General features: G+C 39.3%; 1 protein-coding gene and 1 long non-coding RNA gene across 6 annotated transcripts; one reads left to right on the forward strand and one right to left on the reverse strand.

Moving 5' to 3' along the window:
• Positions 1-3,279: 3,279 nt before the first annotated feature.
• On the reverse strand, positions 3,280-21,078 carry tasp1 (taspase, threonine aspartase, 1). Of its 4 annotated transcripts, none has more exons than XM_058059020.1 (15): positions 20,892-21,078; positions 20,307-20,498; positions 20,095-20,162; positions 19,869-19,937; positions 18,911-19,031; positions 18,741-18,825; positions 18,598-18,677; positions 18,384-18,490; positions 16,944-17,063; positions 16,173-16,251; positions 12,989-13,099; positions 11,726-11,833; positions 11,133-11,206; positions 4,073-4,151; positions 3,280-3,986 (listed from the first exon to the last, which is right to left on the reverse strand). In XM_058059020.1, the coding sequence occupies exons 2-15, from the start codon at positions 20,458-20,460 to the stop codon at positions 3,898-3,900; spliced, it is 1,344 nt and encodes a 447-aa protein (XP_057915003.1). In that variant the 5' UTR covers positions 20,461-20,498; positions 20,892-21,078; the 3' UTR covers positions 3,280-3,897. The 4 variants fall into 4 exon arrangements, with proteins under 4 accessions (XP_057915003.1, XP_057915004.1, XP_057915006.1 ...); XM_058059021.1 differs by having other exon boundaries at positions 20,888-21,078; XM_058059023.1 differs by lacking the exon at positions 11,726-11,833.
• Positions 17,841-22,883, forward strand: LOC131108187 (uncharacterized). 2 transcript variants are annotated; one of them, XR_009120423.1, is made up of 3 exons: positions 17,841-18,063; positions 19,807-19,953; positions 22,604-22,883. It is a non-coding gene; the product is annotated as an uncharacterized LOC131108187 (long non-coding RNA). The 2 variants fall into 2 exon arrangements; XR_009120424.1 differs by having other exon boundaries at positions 17,841-18,040.
• The last annotated feature ends 15 nt before the right edge of the window (positions 22,884-22,898 follow it).

The raw sequence follows: 22,898 nt of genomic DNA on the forward strand, positions 1-22,898 counted from the left end.
CCACTGTGGATAAGTCTAGAGCAGGGGTCGGCAACCCGTGGCTGTTATTTTAACATGTTCAATTTAAATAAGATTAAAACTTTTACAAGTTTATGAGCTGTGTCTTGGGAGATTTGCGGCTCCGGGCCATTTTTCTTCACTGGAAGAGGCGAAATGTTATTTTGATGCAAAAGGTTGCCGACCCCTGGGCTAAAGAGAATAATACTAATAATATAGTTTTTAGGCCAGTAAGTGTAGAGTTATATATTTATCAGAATAGCTGCACACATGGTTAAGTATTATGTTGCATACAATTACTATTTTCAGGATATTTCTCTGGTATATTTCAAAGGCTGCAAAGCACCGTATTAGTGGTGTAATGTTAAGGATCCGTAAGGGCTCATTAAGAATACACACTATAATTGTTGGCACTCTGTTGTGAGAACTAACGAATGTGAAACATTCTGTTTTACAGCTATCTATGACGCAGTGACGCAGATAACAACTTTAGAGGTTTTATCATGCACTATTCTACAGCCCATTTAACTAGAGCAAAATATGCGTTTAATGTTCTTGCTACTCAGTAATAAGTTCACCTTCTCGTGTGAGCCACAATACCACAGAGGCTCAATTCCACAGCAAATTAAAAGGTCTTCTGTTTTAATCTGAAATCTCTGATTTAGATCAGGAGCTGAGTGTTCCTCCCCCTTTTGAAGCACCTCCGCCCAATTCTGTCTGAGCAGCACAACAGGGGTGGGGCCAAGGGCTGGGATGGAAGGAGGTGGGAACAGCTGAATAAACAGCTCAGGCTGTGGAGGCCATGAAGAGCACAGAGACTAGACTCGACGTGATCTGCCTCTGGGTACCATTTATACCAAACCGTTTCCTTGTAAACGCTTAAAATTGTCTATGAAAACGGAGATGTGTGATAAGTAAATAAATAAAAAATTTAAACCATTATTAGAGCCCTCTCGACATAAAATTACACCCATAGTCACCTTCGCACTCCTTTGTTTACACTATATTACGCAACACTGATGTGCAGGACGGCTACCACTGTTAACCATATCGCAAGCCACAGACTCACCAAGCTAACTAGCTAAGACTCCAATGTACTTGTTGTAAACTTAGTGTTTCAAATGGAATTAAAAATTAAGAATCCAAAAACCAACCACTTCCACACAGAATGAGGGAACTTTTTTTTCACCCTATCCTGTCGGACATGCCATGGCCATATCTTAAGTACTGTAATGTCTCATGAATATAACATTGATGTCTAGTGACCACAATACGACTTGTCTCTCAATATTTTTGGACTAATAATAGGCCATATCATCATCATTATGTAGCGACGATCAATAGGAAACGCTGATCGCTTTCAATGCCGAAATGCATTCTCTCCATAGGGTGGCTGGCTCTCCCTTAGAGATAAGATGAGAAGCGCTGTCATCCAGGAGAAACTCAGTAGAACCGCTTTAAGGAGTTAAGGAGGTGGCTCAGGCATCTGGTCAGGGTGCGTCCCTAACCAGATGTATCTTTTAACAAAATGTTATTTTTTGAAAATGTAGTACGAGATACAAAGTCTTCCCTCGTTTATGGTGGTGGTTTGGTTCCCGACTGTGATAAATATCCACCAAGTCAGGCTGCCACGAGCTTGAGTATATGTGCCCCACAGTGGAGCAAGTTTAGACACCCATGGAGTAAATATAGATTTTCCTCCTTTCATAGAAGATTGTATGTAAGCTAAAGGGAGTAGGAGCAAATATGCAGAGTTGGCTGACCCGCCTGTAAACTTGTTCTGTCGTTAATAAATGTCATGCTTGGTTGTAAGATGCGGTCGATAACGTTCCATTGCAGTTTTCCAGGTAGGGATGACAACTGCTGGTGGAGATGCTGTGGCCATAATCTTTCACGGAATTGAGTGATGAATTAAAAAAAAAAAACATGATCTTCAGTCAAAAGCATCATCTGCTTTCTACTGAGGGTCAATTCTGGCCACGGTGTAATTGACTGTGTGATGAAGTAAGACACGAGGAGACGCGACGGTGACAAGGTCGGCGTCTCTGAGGTGGGAGGTTTTTGGGCAGAGACTGAAGCCTCATGAGTAGGGAAGGCGCATGGCCGTGATTCATTGTGACAGCAGCGTTTGGCATGTGAGGACAGCGGGCCGGCCCCGCCGCCTTTGATCTTTATTTGCTCCACCGTCTGTTTTGCATTTAAGAGTCTCGCTGAGCACCAGGCATTGGATACACCTTAAACGGCTCAGGACCTTGTCCACTTTTTAAAAAATCCAGGATCCATTTTCAAAGGAAAAAAAGGGGATCCAGGGCAGAGAAGGTTGATGCTTGAAGGGCAAGGTTGCAGAGGTGGTGCAAGGAGATGCATTTTGCTTGAGGGTTTCCCGGCAACGCAGATTAGCTCTGATGAAAAGTGGACGCTCTGTAATGGCCCATAATCAAGCTAATGGTGACTGGTGTGAGTCTGGGTAAGGGTAACAAATGTCTCTTTTTTTTAGATGGACCTGCAGGATCAATCCAGGGTCAGTAGCAAAAACAAAGACCCCCCTGCCCCCACCACACCCTCCTATTTTTGACACTTCTCCTGACCTGTCAGCTACATTTTGCATGTTAGTGATGGCATAGGAGTGCGACTTCTAACACCTGAAAATCAAGCTGCCGGTGCGGGAAATCCACATGTTGTCATTCTCCAACAAGACTGTGCAAGCAGACATATTGCTGCCTTCAAATTAACTCAAATTAATTTGATTTCAGTTAAAACTGGTTTAAAATTCTAAGAAACTACCAGTATGACCTTTAAACCCATCAAACTCATCTTTGATCCGATTGCTTTTACAGTCATGCTCTTGGTTTGACACACAACAAAAAACAAAACCTGAAAAAAATGAAAAATGAAGCTAAAAATGAAAAGCAGCAGAGAACAGCTGCAAACCTTTGACCTCAGTAAATATTCCATCTGTTGGACAAAATTAAAAATCGGTCAAAGTCAGTGTGAAGGAGTAAAAAATAAATCCTGAAAGGTAAAAAATTGCAGCTCCTCAAAATACTTTCAGAGGAGTTTTAGCATACTGGCAACCGTCTCCTGAGGTCTTTTTCCAACCAGCATGTAATTTATTCCCAGACTATACATTTTTGACAGTCCACAGTTCAGAATATAATGCTGTGTCTCTCAGGCTTGGAAATCTTTCTCCAAATAGCTGGAGAAGAAAACACTACAATTTCAAGAAATCATCTAGTCTTGAAGCTAGAGGGACTGAAGTTAAGACACAGTAACACTGTAACATTAAACATAAGTAACATTTATTCACTTATCGAGCACTGTAGAGAGTTGTGAACATTATTTTCTGTATTTGTATGTGGTTTTATGCTGCAATGTCAGGAAAAAGATAAGCTATTTTCAAGTCTCATTGGCTTTAAAAGGCATAATTTTAAGTTTAGATTACCCCTTTCTCTCAGAACCGCAAAATACACATCACTCTTAGGTGACTATATACATATGCATTATTATATATGGTTTGCCAACAGTCATTCTTCGTGGTAGATATATGAACCGCTACCTGAGTGCTATATAGTATTGGCTTCGTAGCATGCAGTGCTATGTAGATACTATTTAGTTATTTTGTAGTTGTAAAAGGCTCATTATCTAAGAAGCATGTGATTATTCATTGTATATCATGAGATTATATGTATACAGGACTACACAGACCGAGTAACACCAGTAGCCTACACTCAAGATACGCAGTAAATGCCATCCTACAAACATGTGCATAATGCCATATTTTATACTTAAAAAGCACTTCAAACTTCAATTTGCATTGACATCCATTTTGGCTGAGATATAGCTCCACCGTTGCAGCAATACAAAACAACTCACCCTGTTGACCTCGTAGTTATAGCTTATCTACACTAAAAAGGAAGAAAGCAAATGTGGAAAAGAGAAAAGTGGTGCATCAAGGCAACGGTGTATCAAGTATAATCCAGGCGCAGGTCCTGCAAGTGCACAAACACGCAAGCTTGTTGTGTTTAGCATATTGCTTTAGAAGACGAAAAAAGAAATGTGAATCAATCCCTCGTACTCGTCAGGCGACAAACACCTCCCTCGATGGCCAAGGACTGACCAGGAACTGTCCCGGGTGGTAATCTGGATATGTGCGTCTGGAAGCAGCACAGAAGACGACACAACATGAGATACAATGTCAACATTAGTTATACTGTATATTTATAAGTTCATATTCAAAGGTAACACATCATCATTACAGTGTCCCTCCAAGTCAATCACAGCTCGGATACAACACAGCCCAACTCGCACTTCCCAGATTTTGTCAGATGAATGAACATTGAGGATATGTAAGAAGTAACAAGATCTTATGGAGAATGTTCTGCAACCTACAAAATGGTTGGTTTGGTATGGTTTGGGACCATCAGTTATGGTATGGGAAGGCATACACTTGGAGGGCCGCACCGGCCTCTGTGCTGGTCCGAACTGGGATGAGACCCCATTCCCCCATACCTGAATCGAATAGAGATCCTGAGAAGCATCAATGCATCTACCGCATGAGTTCACACACACATTAATTGTCTTGAGGCAATTCTTAGGTGTTACATTTGCCTTGGATGTGTCATTTAAGTGTTGCTTTATGGTTTGGTTGTAAATGAAGGTCCTGTTAATATTTAAAAACACAGAACCACCAATCTGAAGGTGAAATAAGTTAACCATGAGACAGAAAAATGTGTTACAGGTCAAGAAAGAAATCAAACCCAAATTCAAATTTCACCCAACCCAAGTCAGGGTACAAATCGCAAAGCCTGAAAAGTTAATTACTTGCAGGTCAGTTTGTTGATCAAATGTGCCCACTGTGAACAGTTAAAGCAGCTGAATGTCGATCTGACAGAATGCACCGTGTTTGATGTCTTGTGGTCTCCAGTTCCATCTGCAGACAGCTGCTGCACATCGGTCCAGGCGCAAATCAGCTTTGATTTGATAAATGTAGTTTGACATTGGCAAATGTTTTTGATCTGGAACATTAGATTATATTTCATCTCCATTTGTCTGTTTTGACTGTTAAATGGCGTTTGGATACGAGGTTTATTTATGGGGGGTAGTGTGTGCAGTTCTTAATGAATTAATATATTGTAAAAATAAGAGAAACAGAATCAATAGGCCACTGAATTGGCCTGACATCACATCTCCAGTTGCAGGAGCATCCATCTCTACAACATTCTTTTAGTGAAGGGCCGAACTCAGGCCCCAGGTACCCCGGGGGCAACTGTCATACACTGAGACAACACCCAGACGAGTCTACACATACACACATGGCAACACTCTCTGGGGTTATTATGCCTGATACAACCTTCTATATTCATCTTATTCCCTTCATCTTTTGGGGATGGGCTTTGAGAACAGCCGTTTTAAATCTGTTTCAAGTGAAGGTTCAAAGCTGAGTCCTAATCAACTTAAAGAAACTTTGGAATTTTGCCCATCATCCACTATTCTTATGTGAAACATGAACACATATTTCTTTCCCTTTTCTGTGTATTAAAATGAGAGAAAACAAGTTAATATGAGCTAGCTAACAATACACATCATTGGGACCTACATAGTGACTACAAATAAAACGTTTTATTGTTTAATATACATGCTGTGATCACGCATTAACAAGTACATTGAATAATGTGTAATAACAGTATCTTGCCATATTTAGATGATTTAACACTTCTTTACTCGCCGCATTGATTTAACCCAGGTGCTTACGCTACTTCTAACAACAACTTTCGCTCTTATTGTGATGGCTGTGTCTTCCCGCACAAGACTTGTGTTCCAGTCTTCAGGCAAAAAATGCTGACAGCAAACGAGTATCTTATTGAATCTTAGGAGCGAAATTGAGAGCTTGGTATCCACTCTTCCGTTTGTTCCGTTTGTGAGTGACGCCAAGACTGTTTTGACTTTTTGTTAAGAATTTAGCATCACAATAGGTACCTGCCATGACGTCCGATGTTAGCTAGCTCAAAATAACTTGTATTCTCTCACAAGAATGCACAGAAAATGGAAAAACATTTGTGTTCATGTTTCACATAAAGATTGTGAATGGGCAAAATAAAAAAAAAACAAATGCAGTTGTCCTTTAAGGTGCTTGTATGTTGGACTGTTGAATGTTTTTCTTCCTAACTGTAACTCATTCATTGATTCATTTTCTACCGCTTATCCTCACAATGATCGCGGTGGGTGCTGGAGCCTATCCCAGCTGTCTTCTGGCAAGAGGCGGGGTACACTCTGGACTGGTCGCCAGCCAATCACAGGGCACATATAGACAAACAACCATTCCCACTCACATTCATACCTATGGACAATTTGGAGTCACCAATTAACCTAGCATGTTTTTGGAATGTGGCAAGAAACCGGAGTACCCGGAGAAAACCCACGCATGCACGGGGACACCATGCAAACTCCACACAGAGATGGCCAAGGGTGGGCTAACTGTAACTCTTGAATACAAATCGAATTGTTGTCTAAGGGGACTATGAAGACTTAGACATGAGAAAAAAAATAAAATGAAAGAAAAACCCTTTGAGACCTTCACTTTTGTTGTGACCTAACATAATGCCCATCGTGACTGGTTAGGTAAGAAACTGCCAATGAGTAAGCACACCACAATGCTGACACAATGTCGCTTGTTCCAAACCTCTACTTATGCGGTCAGTGCAGGGTGGATGAGTGCTTATTTATAGTGAGTAAATAAGTCTGCCGTAGCCATAAATATGTGTAAACAACTAATGTAATGGCAAAATGTGTCGGGAAAGTTACCATTAAAACTTAAATCACAATCTATTTGTACATGCTTTAATGTGGTCTGCTGGTAAAATGCACAATGATTATATTTGTTATGTTCATGTGTTACATCATGACCAATGACTAGATCGGTGGGCTTGTAGACCGGCCAATAAATTACACACTAGCTATGAAAGCAAACTGAAAAAATGAGGATCTAAAAACAAACAGAATGCTTGCTGTCAAATCCTCACTCAGTGAAGTAACCACATGAGAAGACTAAACCCGGGTCAAACCATGACATGAAAAACATTGTAGTTCTGAATTTGTGAGCGAAAAACAACTTCGTAAATGCTTTTAGAGGAAAGCGAAGCCACACGCTAATTGCAGATAGGACTGCAAAAGACAACTTTAACTTTCCAAATATGTCACTGTTTTTGTTGTGGCTTTCATATCCTTTGAACCATGTGTTATTTATTATAGACAAAAAATGGGTAACAAAAACAAAATATGTAAGATTGAAATACATTTGTCATGTAGAAAAAGACAAAATCAAAGGGGGTGACATTGCATGCCATCCCATTTTCTCTGGCTTTAGTTTGCACAATTTAAGCTTTATAGTGCTAATGATGTCCAGGACAGGGAACAAAACCTTTGTGAGGCGCAACATATCATGGCCAATCATGATAAGCTATGCAGCAAAGAAAAACAGCTAGACTGCTTAAGGAGTGCCACCGCTGCCTGTCCATGAAGCTAAAATGTGTGAGCCTCTGATGTCCAGTCCAATGTTGAGTGTAATAGTTGTGACCCATTAGACTCATTGGCATTCTACCAATCTCAGGTTATATGCCAGCTCATACTAAGCAACTCGTATATCTCTTGATCAAAGGTGACAACTGATATCTGGTTTTGACTTGTGTGAGCTTTCTTCGTTTTGGCTCAAGCATTAAAACGCAGGGACTACTTCTCTTGCTCAAACCCAGAAGAGATGAAGCAGGACTTGCACAGGCACAAGCAAGTGCCAGATCTGGGTGCGTCATATTCGAAACGTGATCGTTCGTCCCACCAATTATTAATGATAACAGACCGACTTCAAGTAATCCATGAAGTGAAAACCCAAAGTTCATTCACCCATGCACAACTTGCATAGAAGTAGTATAAATATACACTTGTCCAACAACAATCCATTAAAATGGGCATTGGTGTTGTTTTTGTAAAGTTTCCCATAAAGATAACATTCTCGCAGCCCTACATAAACATGAACTATGAAGTAAAAGTGCTTTAAGTGCTTGTCTTTCCAGGTCTTGACCAAAAGCAACTTATGTATGCCTTCTGTAAGGGTATATACAAACTTCATGATTGGAACTACTGCGTCCCCTCGTTACATTTTGGTTCACCTTTCGCGGATTTGCAGATTTTTTGCATGTTCAACGTTTTTTTAAGGAGCATATTAACACACCTTGTGATCTGCATCCTTGTAGTGTATTAGAGCAATATCAATTGGTCTGTTTTAAGTGTGTTATTGTATTTACTACTTCAACCAATAGAGGGTGTTGTACACCACAGTCGTGATTAGAACAAAAATGCTACTCCGCTACTTGATGGCATGTAGGCCAAACAGTCAAGAGATCTGTAAGACCTGGGTTTCACTTATTGCAGGCTATTTTGGGAACTTCCCTCCTGCAATAAATTTGGGAACACTATATACTATCTCTTAATTGATGCAGTAGCACTTCAGACAATGTACACTTGAGAGGCAATGTGCACAAAGATAACAACTTTATTGTTTTGCTTTTGAAGTACTCACACATGCCTTTACTGAAGACCTAATGCAAGATTTCAGGCATCAAATGCTGGAAATGACCCATGAAAAAGGCCTCTAAGCGTCATGGAAACATCACTACCCACCAAGGTTTCTTCTTTTTCTTCTTCCTTTGACCTCACGGTCAATGAAGGCTTTATTAGAGAGCAACTGTTCAATGTCGTGATCATATTTTATGAAGCTCTATGAAATAGTTGTCACTCATTAGGAGGATTTGACAGGACTTAGAACAAAAGCTTTAAATCTCTTTGCTTTTCTTTGACCTAAACAGACTGGAGAGGGAACAGATGCCCTTCACTTTGGCATTCATTCAGCAGAGAATGTGTTGGCAGTGTTTAGAGGCCCAGCCGAGAAGCAAAGGCTCGAGTTTTGTTTTGCACCCATAATGTTGGCTTGAAGGACTGAACAGCCAGCTGCTCTGGTATGCAGATGGTGAAAGAAACAGATGCACATGCAAGTTTTGCAGCCTCCTTCCTTCAGCGTGCCGTTCTATTGGTGTCTAATGGAACATTGCAAGGTTTTCTGGGACCGTTGTAGCTAAAGTTTGTTCATGTCATTGTTGTGACAAGAGATGAAAGGAATTCTCTTGTTATGCTAATTTATGAATCCATCCATATTCTATACGACTTGTTCTCATTATGTAAGGGGTTAGCTGGAGCCTATCTCAGCTGACGTAGAATCACTATGTTCAACTATCTGGAGGTGAACGCAAACCCTGCCTGCTGACATTAAGCAACTAACAAGACTTTCACAGGGAGCTTTACATTCTGCAAGTAAACACTGTACTGTATACGATGTGTACCAATTTTAAGTAAATGTTTTGATACTGACTGCGGGTGAGACATAAAGGAAAGTGAGCAGGAGTGGGTCTGTGCTCAGCAGGACACAACACAAACGCTTTGAAATCTGAGCTGAACTTGAACAAAAGTGGCCTCTCTTCATTCAGAGTGACAGAGATACATTAGCCAAACAAATCAGTGTGAGCAATTTTCAAAGCCACGACACCGCAATATTGTTGCTGAAAAACTTCTTAATGAAATCATGCTGACTTTATTTGTGTAAATTTTCTTGAAAGTCAAACTGTGAATGCAAACGGTTACTTAAGAGAAATTACTCCTCACTCCAGCAACAAAGGCCCCGAGCTGACTAAAACATACATGCAGATGGGGCGTAGAAAAGCTTCAAATTAATATTGTTCTGTATTGAGCACTGACCAGGTAAACCATCAATTCAATGCACAGGTAATCATTCATTTGCAGATGCAGCCCAACTCAGCAAGTAGCCTCTGCAGTGCTTTCACTTAACTGTAAATAAATCATGTGCACACTCCTCTAAAGCACTCTGTTAACAGCCTTTTATCTGCTAGAAACAAATATTTGCACTTCCATAAAGTAAATTTCTGAGATTTGTTACTTATACAGTAGACTTTGGGTGTACCATGAGGTTTCCAAGTTGATGGCACTGCAAGACATACTGGAAATTCAAAGGGAAGTGCTGCTTTATGTGTCTTTCCTTTGCTGCTGTGTTTAATTGCTGCTCCTCAGCCTTGCATGTTTCTTTGTGCTTTACAGAGGAGCTTGGACAGCACATCTGGAAATATCGAACTGCTGCCAAATTTCTGCCATTGAGAGAACTCACTGTTGCTTTGTATTATGTTCCTATGGTTACTCTCTGCATGTTTTCAGATGTTTAGGTGTTATTGTATGTTGCACGGCTTTTCCTCATTCATAATATACCACACTGAAGTTTTTCTTTCTTTTTAAAATTTAAAGTTACTATGTTGGTTATTGTAATCTGTTTCGTATAAAATGCAATTGACACTGAGGAGATAGATACATTTTAGATATGTGCAAATCAGGAAAGCGGGAGGTGTATCAGCAATGAGACTGCCGATACACATTCAACTGAGTACGTTGTATCAGGCATGGGAGATGATAATATGACAGCTGGGCGGGGTGCAAATATGGCATATCATGAATTCTACTTGCCAAGAGTAACTCAATTTTGCTGGCTTTGATACTAAACAGGCTGGATGACAAAAGAGTTCATTCTGTGCACTTGTATCGAACCAGCTAGATCATGAAGAAAAATAGATATGTCACTTTTGGGGGGTGGGGGTAATCTTTTTTGTAAAATCATATATTTCATCTTTGAAGGCAAGTTATAGTAATAATAAAATGGAGCGCAATGGGCTAAATAGGCGTCGTAGCGTAATGTGAACAGGCGGTATATTAACATAAAAACAGTTATTCAGATAACTATAGCCTAAACAACATAACATGGCTTGTTTACTTGCAGCCTGCAGTATATGATTTTCATTTTGGGGGCATTTGGCTTTTCCTTATGAGGTTACATTGTAAATTTTCAGTGGTACATGAGTGTTAGGAGTAGGAGATACTGACACACCAGCCTAGTGCGCCCTCTCGTGGCTGTCAGTGTAAAAACATATATGTAAGTCGCAGGACAAGCAAAACCATGAAAAAAGCGAGACTTATAGTCCAGAAAATGTGTTAATTATCTTGTCAAGACAATTTAAATTAGAGCTCACCTTTGCTTTGCTATCTTGAGCGGACATGTAGCCAACGCACATGCTTTCGGTAGTGTGACTCCAAAGAAACTCCACTGGGAAAACACAGGTTAAAAACAACAACAGCATAAGAACTATTATGAATTACTGATAAAATATTTCATTTTGATCATTAAATAATACGAGGGTTGATCAGACAATGACAGATAATGGTTGTGAATTTAAGCAACATTAACCAAACTCAAGTTTGTAGTAAGCTAAGTGTCTGATGAAAAGTTTTTCTCTTTTTAAGCTTCAGGTAGAGAAACCGGATCCACCAAGACAATCAGTCAAACTGGGGCAATATTCAGAAGGTCTCCGCTTGTCTGAAGATTAGCAGTTGATTCCATAGTGGGAGGTCTCCGTGAGATCTGAGATGAAGGGTGTGAAACTGGAGCCTGATTGTGCAAGTCAAAACATGGACCACCCGCTAGGAAAGCTGCGGTGAGTCCCCGCACCCTTCTTCTTAATTATGCGATGATAGATTTTTAAATATTAGCAGTCGAATCTTTGTCTAACCTTCGCTGTGGTATGGATGCCAAAGGTGGTCGGGAAAGAAATGTTTCATGTCTCACCTAATGTACCCTGAATATTTGGAGATGGCTGAGGTTCCGCACATCTGCAGCACCGCAAGACAATTACTCCGCCCAAAACTCGATCTTCACTTGCCAGAAAGGGTGAGCCTTGAGGCACAAAGAAATTAATACATTGATGCAACAAAATGACACATTGTACCTTCGTAAACTTTCTTCGCTAAATCGCCAAAGAAACTTAATACAGTGGATTCGTGCACATTTTCGATTTGGCATTCGCAGCCCTGCAAATAAATGTGCAAATAAAATTTGAAAATAAGCTGGTTTCGGCGCAGAAAAGGCATCTCATTCACCACGTCTGGAATAATTTATCAGTCAATTCGGCCTCAAAACTTAACACAAGTTAACATATTACCATAAGCAGTGTGGGTAATGAAATGCCTTCTCTAGTGGTAAGTACCTATATTCATATATGCACACATTTCGGGTTTAACCCAGGATTGTGTTGCGAGTGAACAATGAGTGTATTAATTACTCAAGGTTTGCTTGTGTCTCGGAAGGTAATCCCTGTAAAAAGCGGTGATCTACTGTACCTGAACATTAATAAAAAGGTGTGAAATATTTCTATTTAGTTTACACAATGAGATTTATTCCACAACTTCAAAGGCTGATGCTTGTTCAAAGCATAGGAGCAAATTATATATTGCCTTAATGTTTACCATTGTTTTACACATAAATATAAATGACTTAAATGTCTGTGGCAGGTATATATATTGGCATGCCAATGCTTAGCCATGACTGTATATCACGAGAAACACTTGAAAGCTGAGAAAAAGTGATGATGTCAAGTAAGAGGCCTTTACTTTATAGAAACCATTATTAGATTTAAGGAGCATTGTATAAAAGTTCAAAAAACGCTTAACAGCTGAATTCACTTAAAATGTTTTTTTGAAATGCATTGTGAAAAAGCGGACCTAGTACAGGCTGGTCATATGGTCAATCATAGGCAGCGTAAAAGAAGCTAAACATTCTAAAACCAAACACTTCCAAAAACATATAACCTTCGCATGAACATTCAATAAAAATATTGTCTAAATTATATTTGACTATAAGCTATAAAGTATTGAGGAATTGCGGGTCAAGTTAAAACAGCAAAAATATCCAGACTCCGATCTTCCCAATGAGTGCACCACAACATCTGTCATATTTGTCTGACAGTCCTCCTCGAATAACATCATTATGTTTGTCACAAACACATTCTTGGCTGACAAATCTGGGAAATTAAGCAAGATCTGTCCAACTCACTGATGAAGTTGTTTTGCATAGCTTCCAGCAATGCTTGGTGGGCATCTTCTGACTGCATGGCGGAAGAGCATTCCCTTGCCAGCATGGTGCGTATCAGATGCTCACCGCAGCCTTCAAGAGACACAATGACACCACTGAAAGTGTTAAAACAAGCAAGGGTGGACAAACTCATGAACAATGCATTATTTTCGGTAAATGTCAATGCACCTGCAAAGGGGCCGTTTGCAAACTGTGTTCCAGCTGAAATCTTATGGGAGTACACAAAGTATGAATATGATTGGTGTAACAATGATTAATATTCTTATTACAATGGCTACACGAGCTAAAAACAGGGACACTAAATGACAACAGATGTGGGTGAATAGAGGGACACCAATGCCAAATATAACACGAACAACTTTATCTGTAAAGTCGGACACGTTGTATATTTTCCTGTTCTTAAATTACAGCGAAACAAATCTGCGGGATACATAAAAACTGTGCATAAAACCTAGTGTGAACACGTTATTCTTGCCAAAAGTGCTGAATTATTTTAAAGCTGTTCGGTCTTACTGCATGTGGTTATGGTATCACATCCAAGGAATGAAACAGAAATAAAGTGCAAAGATTTTAAGCATCGGATCTATAAAAAGCATAGGCAGATTGCATCAGTGTCTCACATTACAATCGACAACTTTTATGGAACGGCATTGCAGGTGTCCTTTTTAAAATATATTTATGAGATAATATGCTATTATTGTTTTAATGAAAACCAGCACCTTGTATGAATCATGTTGCTGCCAAGAAAAAGACGTGCTAAACTGTAAAGTTGGCTCATAACTAACCAATTTAAACCTGAAAACAAGACGAATACAAGTGTTACAAAAGAAGTGAAACTCCACTGAGGGTATTGCTGTGTTGTTTTTGTAAACAGAGAAAACTAAATCAAGAACCTGCAACAAAACTAAATACAGGTCTAGAACTGTGGAGACCAGATGCCTGGAGCATGGAGTTCTTTTCTAATGAGAGTAGAATGTCAGATTGGCCAGGTAATGGGTCTTTTGTACTGTGTTCAGCGTAACATACACAATCCCATAGGAAGTGTTTATCGCAGCAGCACAAAAACATTGAAGAGTTGCAACACAACTAGAAAAGGCCCACAGGGAGATTTTGTTTGTGACAGCCAGCAGAAGCAGCAGCGAGAGTCTACATAGACACACGCAAACCTTTCCCTCATGGCCCACATGGTAAAGGCCAGATAAATAACTGGACTCAAAAATAAAACATACGTGCAGCCTGAGGGATATTTTACCAAAAAAAAAAAATGCAGTAGAGAAGGCAGGCGGGTGACTGAGTAAGGAAGGGTGACAGAGAGGGTGAGGCTCATGCTCCTCCATATGTCAGGATGAAAACCATTGTTTTTCCTGGTTCTTTTGATGGGACTGGCTTTCATGCAGGGAAATTAAAACCAGGTGATGTACTGGAACACACATTATGCTCTCCATCCACTTAACATCCCCATAAGGAAAGATTTTTTTTAGCCAACATCAGAGACTGGGCCACATTATAGGGAAAGAGGATGTGGTGGAAATACAGTAGTAAACCCACACTTCATCATCTTTGATACTGCATTAACATAATATGGACATAACAGAAAGTAACTCTTGTAGCTATAGTCCATTAAGTTTCAATGAATTAGGCTTGAGCCACTTGTGTAATAAAGTCTAACAAGTACGTCTTCAATCTGCTCCTTTTCATTTATTCAAGATTGGAAAATTATTGTTTCTGAGTTGTGTTTTTTTTTTCCCTTTAATGATAAATGACGTTACATGACTTTTCCTCTGCAGGTACACAAACACAAAAAAATATTGTTTATTAAAGTTACCCTGCAAAATGCCAATGCATTTGGATCATTTACAAATTCAGCATATTGCTCATAGATCAATAAAATGTATCGAAAATGCACTAATGGTGACCAATTTCCGATTGAAAATCGGAGGCTGAATGATGGACGAGTGGTTAGAACGGAGGCCACACAGCGAGACCCGAGTTTGATTCCACCCTTCCTCCCCGTGCATGCATGGGTTTTCTCCGGGGACTCTGGTTTCCTCCCACATTCCAAAAACATGCTAGGTTAATTGGTGATTCCAAATTGTCCATAGGTATGAATGTGAGTGTGAATGGTTGTTTGTCTATATGTGCCCTGTGATTGCCTGGCGACCAGTCTAGGGTGTACCCCTCCTTTCGCCCAAAGATAGCTGGGATAGGCTCCAGCACACCCGCAACCCTTGCGAGGATAGGCGGTAGAAAATGAATGAATGAATATCAAATATCAGATGTTCATCAGATGTTCATCGAAAATCTCCGATACAAGCAGATTCAAGATGCACGTGCTCATCCAGCGTGCTAATGTGTTAAACATGGAGCAGGAGTAATGTTGGCTGTACTGTATATAACGCTCACGGTTATGTTTGTCTGCTGAATGTTGTGTTTGTCTCCACGTTTTTTGAGGAAAATGTATTACTCTTTTGAACGCACACAGTTTTGAGAAGACAAACTCTTTACTTAAATGACCCCAGCAACTAAGCAGAACTACTTTCCTCGTCACTGATTCCCGACTAGAACTGGACTCCCGGGGCCAGTTTGGTGGTAAGTGTGGGGATGCCATACAATTTCATGTAAAAACATCCAAAACAACACTATGTATGGAGTTTAATCCCAATTCTGGATGTCTCAAATCAAAGCTAGCAGCAGACAGGCAACAATAGCCGGAATTATCTTGAATAACAAAATCAAAAAAAGAAAGCTTGCAAACAGAATTATGCTGCACTCCACTGACTCTGTTTTTATCCAGAGCAGGTGTCCCTTGTCAAATGTCTTTGCAAATTCAAAGAACCTCGAAAGGCACCTGGCGTGCAGATGACTAACAAAGAGCGGAGAAAGATGACTCAATCATCTGAGGAAGTGACTGATGAGAATCACTCAGCCAGCAGGAATGGTCGGAGGTCATCGGAAAGAATTATCTGGCCTTTCAAAGCTTGACTCACGAGGGCTAAATAACAGGCTCAAATCAAATACCTAGTTCTGATTCACATTATCTCTAAGATAAAACGTAGGGCTTGTGGTTATGTGTTACACATTAGAGAAAGAGGTATGCGCTCATACACAAAGCATACAAGGTTGCAGATAATGTGGAGAGTTATACCTGAGGTACTCACTGCTGTAGAGTAAGGGTTCATGTTACATGCATTTTCAGCCCAACAGCCACATCCATAATGAGCAGCCTGAGAAAAGAAGTTTGTTTTTAAAGTCAAAATCACCCATCATATGTGGTAATCATTGTGCATGATACTATTTGGTGTATGTCTAAATATATTTTCTTGTTACATATGTCAGTAAAAATACAGTTCAAACAGTTGAGGACAAATTTGTTTCACCAACTGTAATGCTTCCTTTTTTTGAAGACGAAGAAAATGTGTGTATTATACATGTTTATTATATAGTGAAGGGGTTTTCAAAGTGTGGCACAGTGAGTCTCATAGTATATCATATTGTTGTGGAGTTTATTGCTCACTGCAGACTGTTTTTATTCATTTATATCAAGCTGTTGCACCCCCTAGGGGCAAGACACTCTGAAATCCCCTGATTTAATCAATGTGTTGAATATCAAATTTGTGCCAACAGTCAATTTATAATGTTGAACCCGCTTCACAATTTCTGCTATTCACCTACTAACATTCCCTGAATTTTGAACTTGGTCATTATAACAATATAGTAGAATTGTAAATCACAAATCAAATAAAAAAAACAAAGTCAGTGAAACGTCAGTCCCTGGCAACATGTTTGACAATGGCTGTGTATAAATACACAAACGTGATTGGTGTAATGGTGCAATGCAAAAATGTATACACAAATAACTAGTGAAGATTGTGTATGGACACTAAGTACACAACTATAAAGCAAAAAAAGTCATTACCTGGCCAACCCTGCCTGGATGTTTCATGGCCAGACCTCCACTGGACACAGCTGCAGCTACGTTACCTTGCATGTCAACCACAATAGCTCCAACAGTGTCAAGGCACCCAGGACCGTTTTCCTATGTCACAGGAGATTATCAGCAATGAGGAGTGACTATAATCTAATATGCATTGTACGAATATTTCATTCTATTTAAATTTCATCTCTTCTGATTATGATTTGAGTCCTGCATGATTTAGTCTGTAGTGAATATTTATATATATATAAAATCTTTTATGCGTGTCCTGTGATTGGCTGGCGACCAGTCCAGGGTGTACCCTGCCTCTCGCCCAAAGACAGCTGGGATTCCAACACTTTCATGTGTACAAAAGTGTTCAAGCATCTTTTGTCTATCCCATGATAGGAAACAGTGACTTCAGTGATCGTGTAATGGAGGCCATTCTTATTTTGTTAAATAGTAGTTGATGATGAGTGAAATTAATAGTATACAAATAGACTATTGGCTGATCCAGTAAACTTATGGATGCTGAGCGTGGTCATATATTAATCTTCTAATCAGGTCATGGAAGTTTACATAAACACGGAAGAAACAGATGAGAACCTAACCCTGTGACTCATTTGCTAACAAGCTATTTGACGCACAAATCAACCGTGATTATATATCGGTCTATTATGGCTAATTCAACAAACAGTACAACTTCACATGTTGTTCTTTATTTAACAGATGTCCTTAATATCGAGGATTGATGTTAGTGAACTCAACTGACAATAATGCTTTTTAGAACGAAGTACAAGGAATGACATCTGGCTGTAGTCCTTCTCATGCTATACTCAATTTAACATGATGGAACATCCAAAATAAGAAGGACTCTCCCACTCTCTTCTGTGAGTGGGTAGCACCATTTGTGGCTTGGGAGTACAATTAATCTTTGCTCAGCTGCTTTCTGCTCAGCTCATCAAATCAGTCACCAGCTGTGGCGCTCGCTGCACTAAAGCTTTGCACTAACCACTGTCAACACTTGCATCCTTTCTTGGAGCAGACACCATAGTCTGCTAACTCCATTTCCTCTGTGGAGGAACTTGAGATGTTCTATGGTAGGACTCACCTCACGTATCGAGTGAGCATTCATGCATTTCTTCTCTCCTCCAAATACCATATTACACAAGTGAGTGTCTGTTAGTGGATTTAAGTCCCTACATCTACTAATATTTTTTATTATTATTATGTCTACGATTCCATGACGGACGTCACATCTCCACTGTTGTATTAAGTGTAAGAGTATTTAACACAAAACAAACTCCTTTCTCATATTGTCATTATTATATGTCTGTATTTTACAGATTTAAGTAGTAATTTGTGCAGTGGCAACTACTTGAAAAGAGAATAAGCATTTAATTTTAACTGCTTACAGCAACAATTTAATACAATGATTCTCACGTTTCCACTTGATTGTCGTCTCTTCTTTGTTTGATTATGCCCCATGTCCATTTTCTCAGCCACCTCCATCTTTCTTTTGTTCCGCTTGTAGGCAGATAAACTGAACTCTGCAGGTGATAAAATATATGTCTATATAAAATATATATCTTTAATATGTCTGCAACCACTCAGTTTTTACAGGAGCATGTTTCTGAATGGGTGCAAAAATACTCACTTGTGGCCATTTTCTCTGAGGGGCAGGGTGGGACACCGTGGCTAACGGCCCAGTCATGTGCACCCCGTCCCACTAAAAAGCTGGAAAATAAATCATCATAATTATAGTACAGCCACGTCACTGACGGTAACAATGATATTCACCAGGGGGGTATTCTGCCTGCTGATAGTTTCCCTTTTTGTGCTTCACTCAGCAGTCGATTTGCAACAGTGATGGGGTTCTTGATACCTGAAGTAACCAAAAATGTATTACATTTACGATAAAAAAAAACTACATATATCTGTACAATTACCCATTGTAGAAGTGTACTTACCACTAATAGCACCTACAGCCCCATAATGCAGTGATTTACCATCCATGATACTGGCATCACATTCGATTTCCCCTGACAAATTAAGGTTGGAGCCCATGCCAGCATTTGTAAAAGGGGAGTCCTGGGGGGGGGGGGACAAAGTATAGGTAGTTTAAGAAAGACAAAAAGTTTATGCTGGAGTGACAACTGATAGAAAAGTAAAGCAAGTAAAGCTTGTGTCACTGTCCTAAAAATAAGATGGTAAACCCCAAAGATCGTTTGGATCATTTTCTATCGTAGCCTAACCAGGGCTAACAATTGATTAAAATATGTGATCATGATTAATCCCACCCCACCCCACCCCACCCCAAGTGAACTCATAATTAATCACATTTAGTCGCAGATAAAATAGGTTTTTATCCATTTTAAGTAGTGATGTGAATCTTTTTGTGGTAAACCATTTGATGTGAAACTACAACAATAACCGCATCACATTTTACGTAATGGGATGTCAATTTTGGCAACGTGGGCCATTATTTTATTCAAAATAATTATATACAATTACAAATCTCACATTATGATTGTTTAATACGGCACAGAGTCTGCTGTCCTGAATTTTTAACCTTTCACCTAACTTTCACCTCATATTTGCTCCCAAATTTGACCTTTGGCAGCGCTGATCCTAACATTTTGCATTGACGTGCTGAGAAAGTGTAACACTTTCTATTCAGTTGTCGCAGGAAAAAGTACACTTAAGACTTAAGGGTCTTCTGTAATTGGAGTTTAAGATAAGATGAAGTGCATGCAATACTTTCACTACAATCTACAATCACTTTAATTAGTCTCTGTTAATCCTTGCATCCATCGTTCAATTGAACAATTAAATCCATTCTTCTTTTTTCCAATCTCCGTCTCAGGCAAATTGCCTCCTGCATCATGCAACTGGATGGCTGTACAAGATTCTGCAAAACAAACTAACCTCAAGCTCAACCAGTGCTGCAGCCACTGCTTCAACTGCAAGTGCCCCTGCTTTGAGTTGGTCCACAGCCTGGAAATTATAGATGGTGAGAAACACATTTTCAATTTGTTTATTGGGAAAGGTTGAGACGTTTCGTGTGCAAATATCTCATAAATGTAAGCGAAATAATAAAAGGTTAATTTTAATATTAATAGAGTAAGTATCTGGTGAGACAATTTACACTTACTTGTTGGCAAGCTCTTTTGCATACATGTTTGTACTCCTTGGCCTTTGATTCCGAATGGTATCCTGCACCTGAGCAACATGTTATGGTGGAAGAAAATTAATTACAGATAACTTTATCAAGCAAACTTGTGGACTATAAAATTCCAAGTTAAGAATTTATATATTGAAATTTATATTTTGCCCAACATGACTGCATACAGTGTGTATACTTACCTGCATGCACTAAAACAAATCCACCAACAGCTAGCTTTTTGTTCTGGGTTGATTCCTGGTTATTGTGCCACAAACTGTCTTGGAAAAAAGAGGTTTGCTGCTCTTCATCAGTCTTCATCAGTAGACTTTCCATAGCCCCTGCATCACTTACCATCACCTATGACCTTTCACGTGATTGTGTGGGAAGCATGACTGTCAAGACAAAAGACAACACAAACGTCATCATTTCAGACAGTCATGGAAAAAAGGCGTAAAGCAACACATAAAATGCTAGTAATGAAAATGACATGTATGTATTACCTCATGTCATAACAAAAATACACGCTATTGATAACTCAATGCTTCAAACCTCGAACTGTTGATTTGCACATGCCGTGTGGTCAACCTTCAAAGTTACGAGGTTAAGCAAACAACACTAATCATATGTTTTATATTACCTAGTCATAAATCATCATCCACACGATGTAAGCTGTAAAATTACAACAACATGAGGACTCACAACCAAGAGGGAAGCTTGTATTATGCTTTGGATCTTGTAAGCTAACAGTAAGAACATTTCAGCAAAAATAAGGTCGATTTACTTACTTATACTCGTCCCCCATTGGCGACACGACCGTGAAATAAAGACAAATTAATCGGCATGTCCTTAACATACAAGAAGGGCAGCTAAAGCTAAAGCTTCAAACAGGACAGACTTGGCTGTCACTTGTCACTTTAGCCGGTTAGCCGAAGCGTCATAAGTACTTCCGGGTTCAACTACGCGTTGCTAAGGAAGTGACTGCGGGCCGGACTGTGTCACGTGACTCGGAAATGCCGTCTCTGGTCATAATATAACTACGCAAGGACAAAAATAAGTGAATACCATTTCAAAAGTATGCCATAATATAGATAGATTCTAACGATGCCATATATTTGATATATATATGAATCTCGACTTTATTATTTATTCCAAATAGCACGCAATGCATATTGATAGTAAGAAATTTAACAAAAGGCAGCAGGTGAAAAAACTATTGTGACACAGTATGACATGCAATGGTGGTTAATTAGCCTGTTGTTAAATGCGTGGTTTTCCTGAGCACATGCAAAATAACACAACATAATGCAGAAGCTGCAAACATAACCTCCAAGTCCACTGCCATTCTTACTATATTGTGAGAGTTTTTGCATTGTTCAACAGCAGGGCTAATACACAAATGCAGACACATTATGATTCAGAACTCAAGCAAAACAAACTCCAGTAGAATGACAGCATAAGAGGGGGTTCTTGCTGCTGTTCCCTTATTTGGTGGTTCTAAATACAAGCCTAGACAATCAGGAGGACCACTGTATAGCAGAGAGATATTCCTGTGAACCTCACTGTAGATCATTATGTTGCTTGCTATAATTACGTTGCTATGATCCTCTTGTGGGATATGAAAAACATATCAAGCCAGCAAGAATTATGTGACTTTTTAGCACATTTCCCTTGTGCTGTAACCATGACACTAACAATTGCAAACACAATGATCCATCCAAATACAGTCTACACTTTTGGCAAAACAAAACAAAAAAAAACTTTTCTTTGCTGTCTGCATTACAATTGCTGTAAGATTATATGAATTAAAAGGGAACCACAGTACTTTCTGAAAACGCTCTTCGAACATTAAATCGCTATAAAACAGTTCAGACTTTAAGATTGACATTTTTGTTTCTCTTAGTTCCCTTGGGTTAAATTGTGCACCATTCTTATGTAAAAATATGGGCACAATTGGCTCTTGTTTGGTCCAAATGATCAGCTTCATTTGCCAGCTTTGACTACAATTTTCAGCATGACTTTCCAATCACTTTTTACGCATTGCAAGACTGACATCTAGTGGTATGTTTGAATAATACATCAGGGGATACTGCAGTCCATACAGTATCTGCTGCCCTTTACTGACAAATTATTTGGATTAAAAAACAAACAAACATATTTTCCCAGGTGTGCGTTTGTTATTCTGGCTATAAATTGAGCATTTAAGCACTGTCCAACTGTGGCTTAATTTATAATAATTTACTTGTATTTAAATGTAAATACTGCAAAAATTCAAGTCATATTAATGGAGCAATGTAGCTGTAATTCTGGTGGATAGAAGGTTATTAGCCATTTAATTCACTTCTTATGCATGGGTCCCAATCTAGTACATGAGGATACATATCTCACAACTGTGGTTTATGTAAAATGTTAAATTAGACATGACTGAATCTGTGGGAGTGTTAACAGTTCACATTTCTGTGAATGAAATATATTTTCTTCTTCTGAGATGATTTCACAGATCTTAGGAACAGATGGGCCAGAACCAGTAGAGCAAGCAGAACAGATGACAGACGGTGGTCCCTGGAACCATGCTCCCATATGACACCCTGTAGTCTTATCTGGTCTACCTAGTGATATGCAATGGTTTGCATTACATAAAGTATCATACATCTTTAATTTTCATTATTTTTGGTACTGATGTCCATTTTGATAAGCTCATGTCAGTGCCAATTGGATTATAAAAAATGTGTGACATATCCAAGACCAGACATATCCACTGATTATGCAACAATAGCAAAATAAAGAAGAAATAC

Source organism: Doryrhamphus excisus, chromosome 20, assembly GCF_030265055.1.
Source record: "Doryrhamphus excisus isolate RoL2022-K1 chromosome 20, RoL_Dexc_1.0, whole genome shotgun sequence".
In the NCBI taxonomy this organism is placed as follows: domain Eukaryota; kingdom Metazoa; phylum Chordata; class Actinopteri; order Syngnathiformes; family Syngnathidae; genus Doryrhamphus; species Doryrhamphus excisus.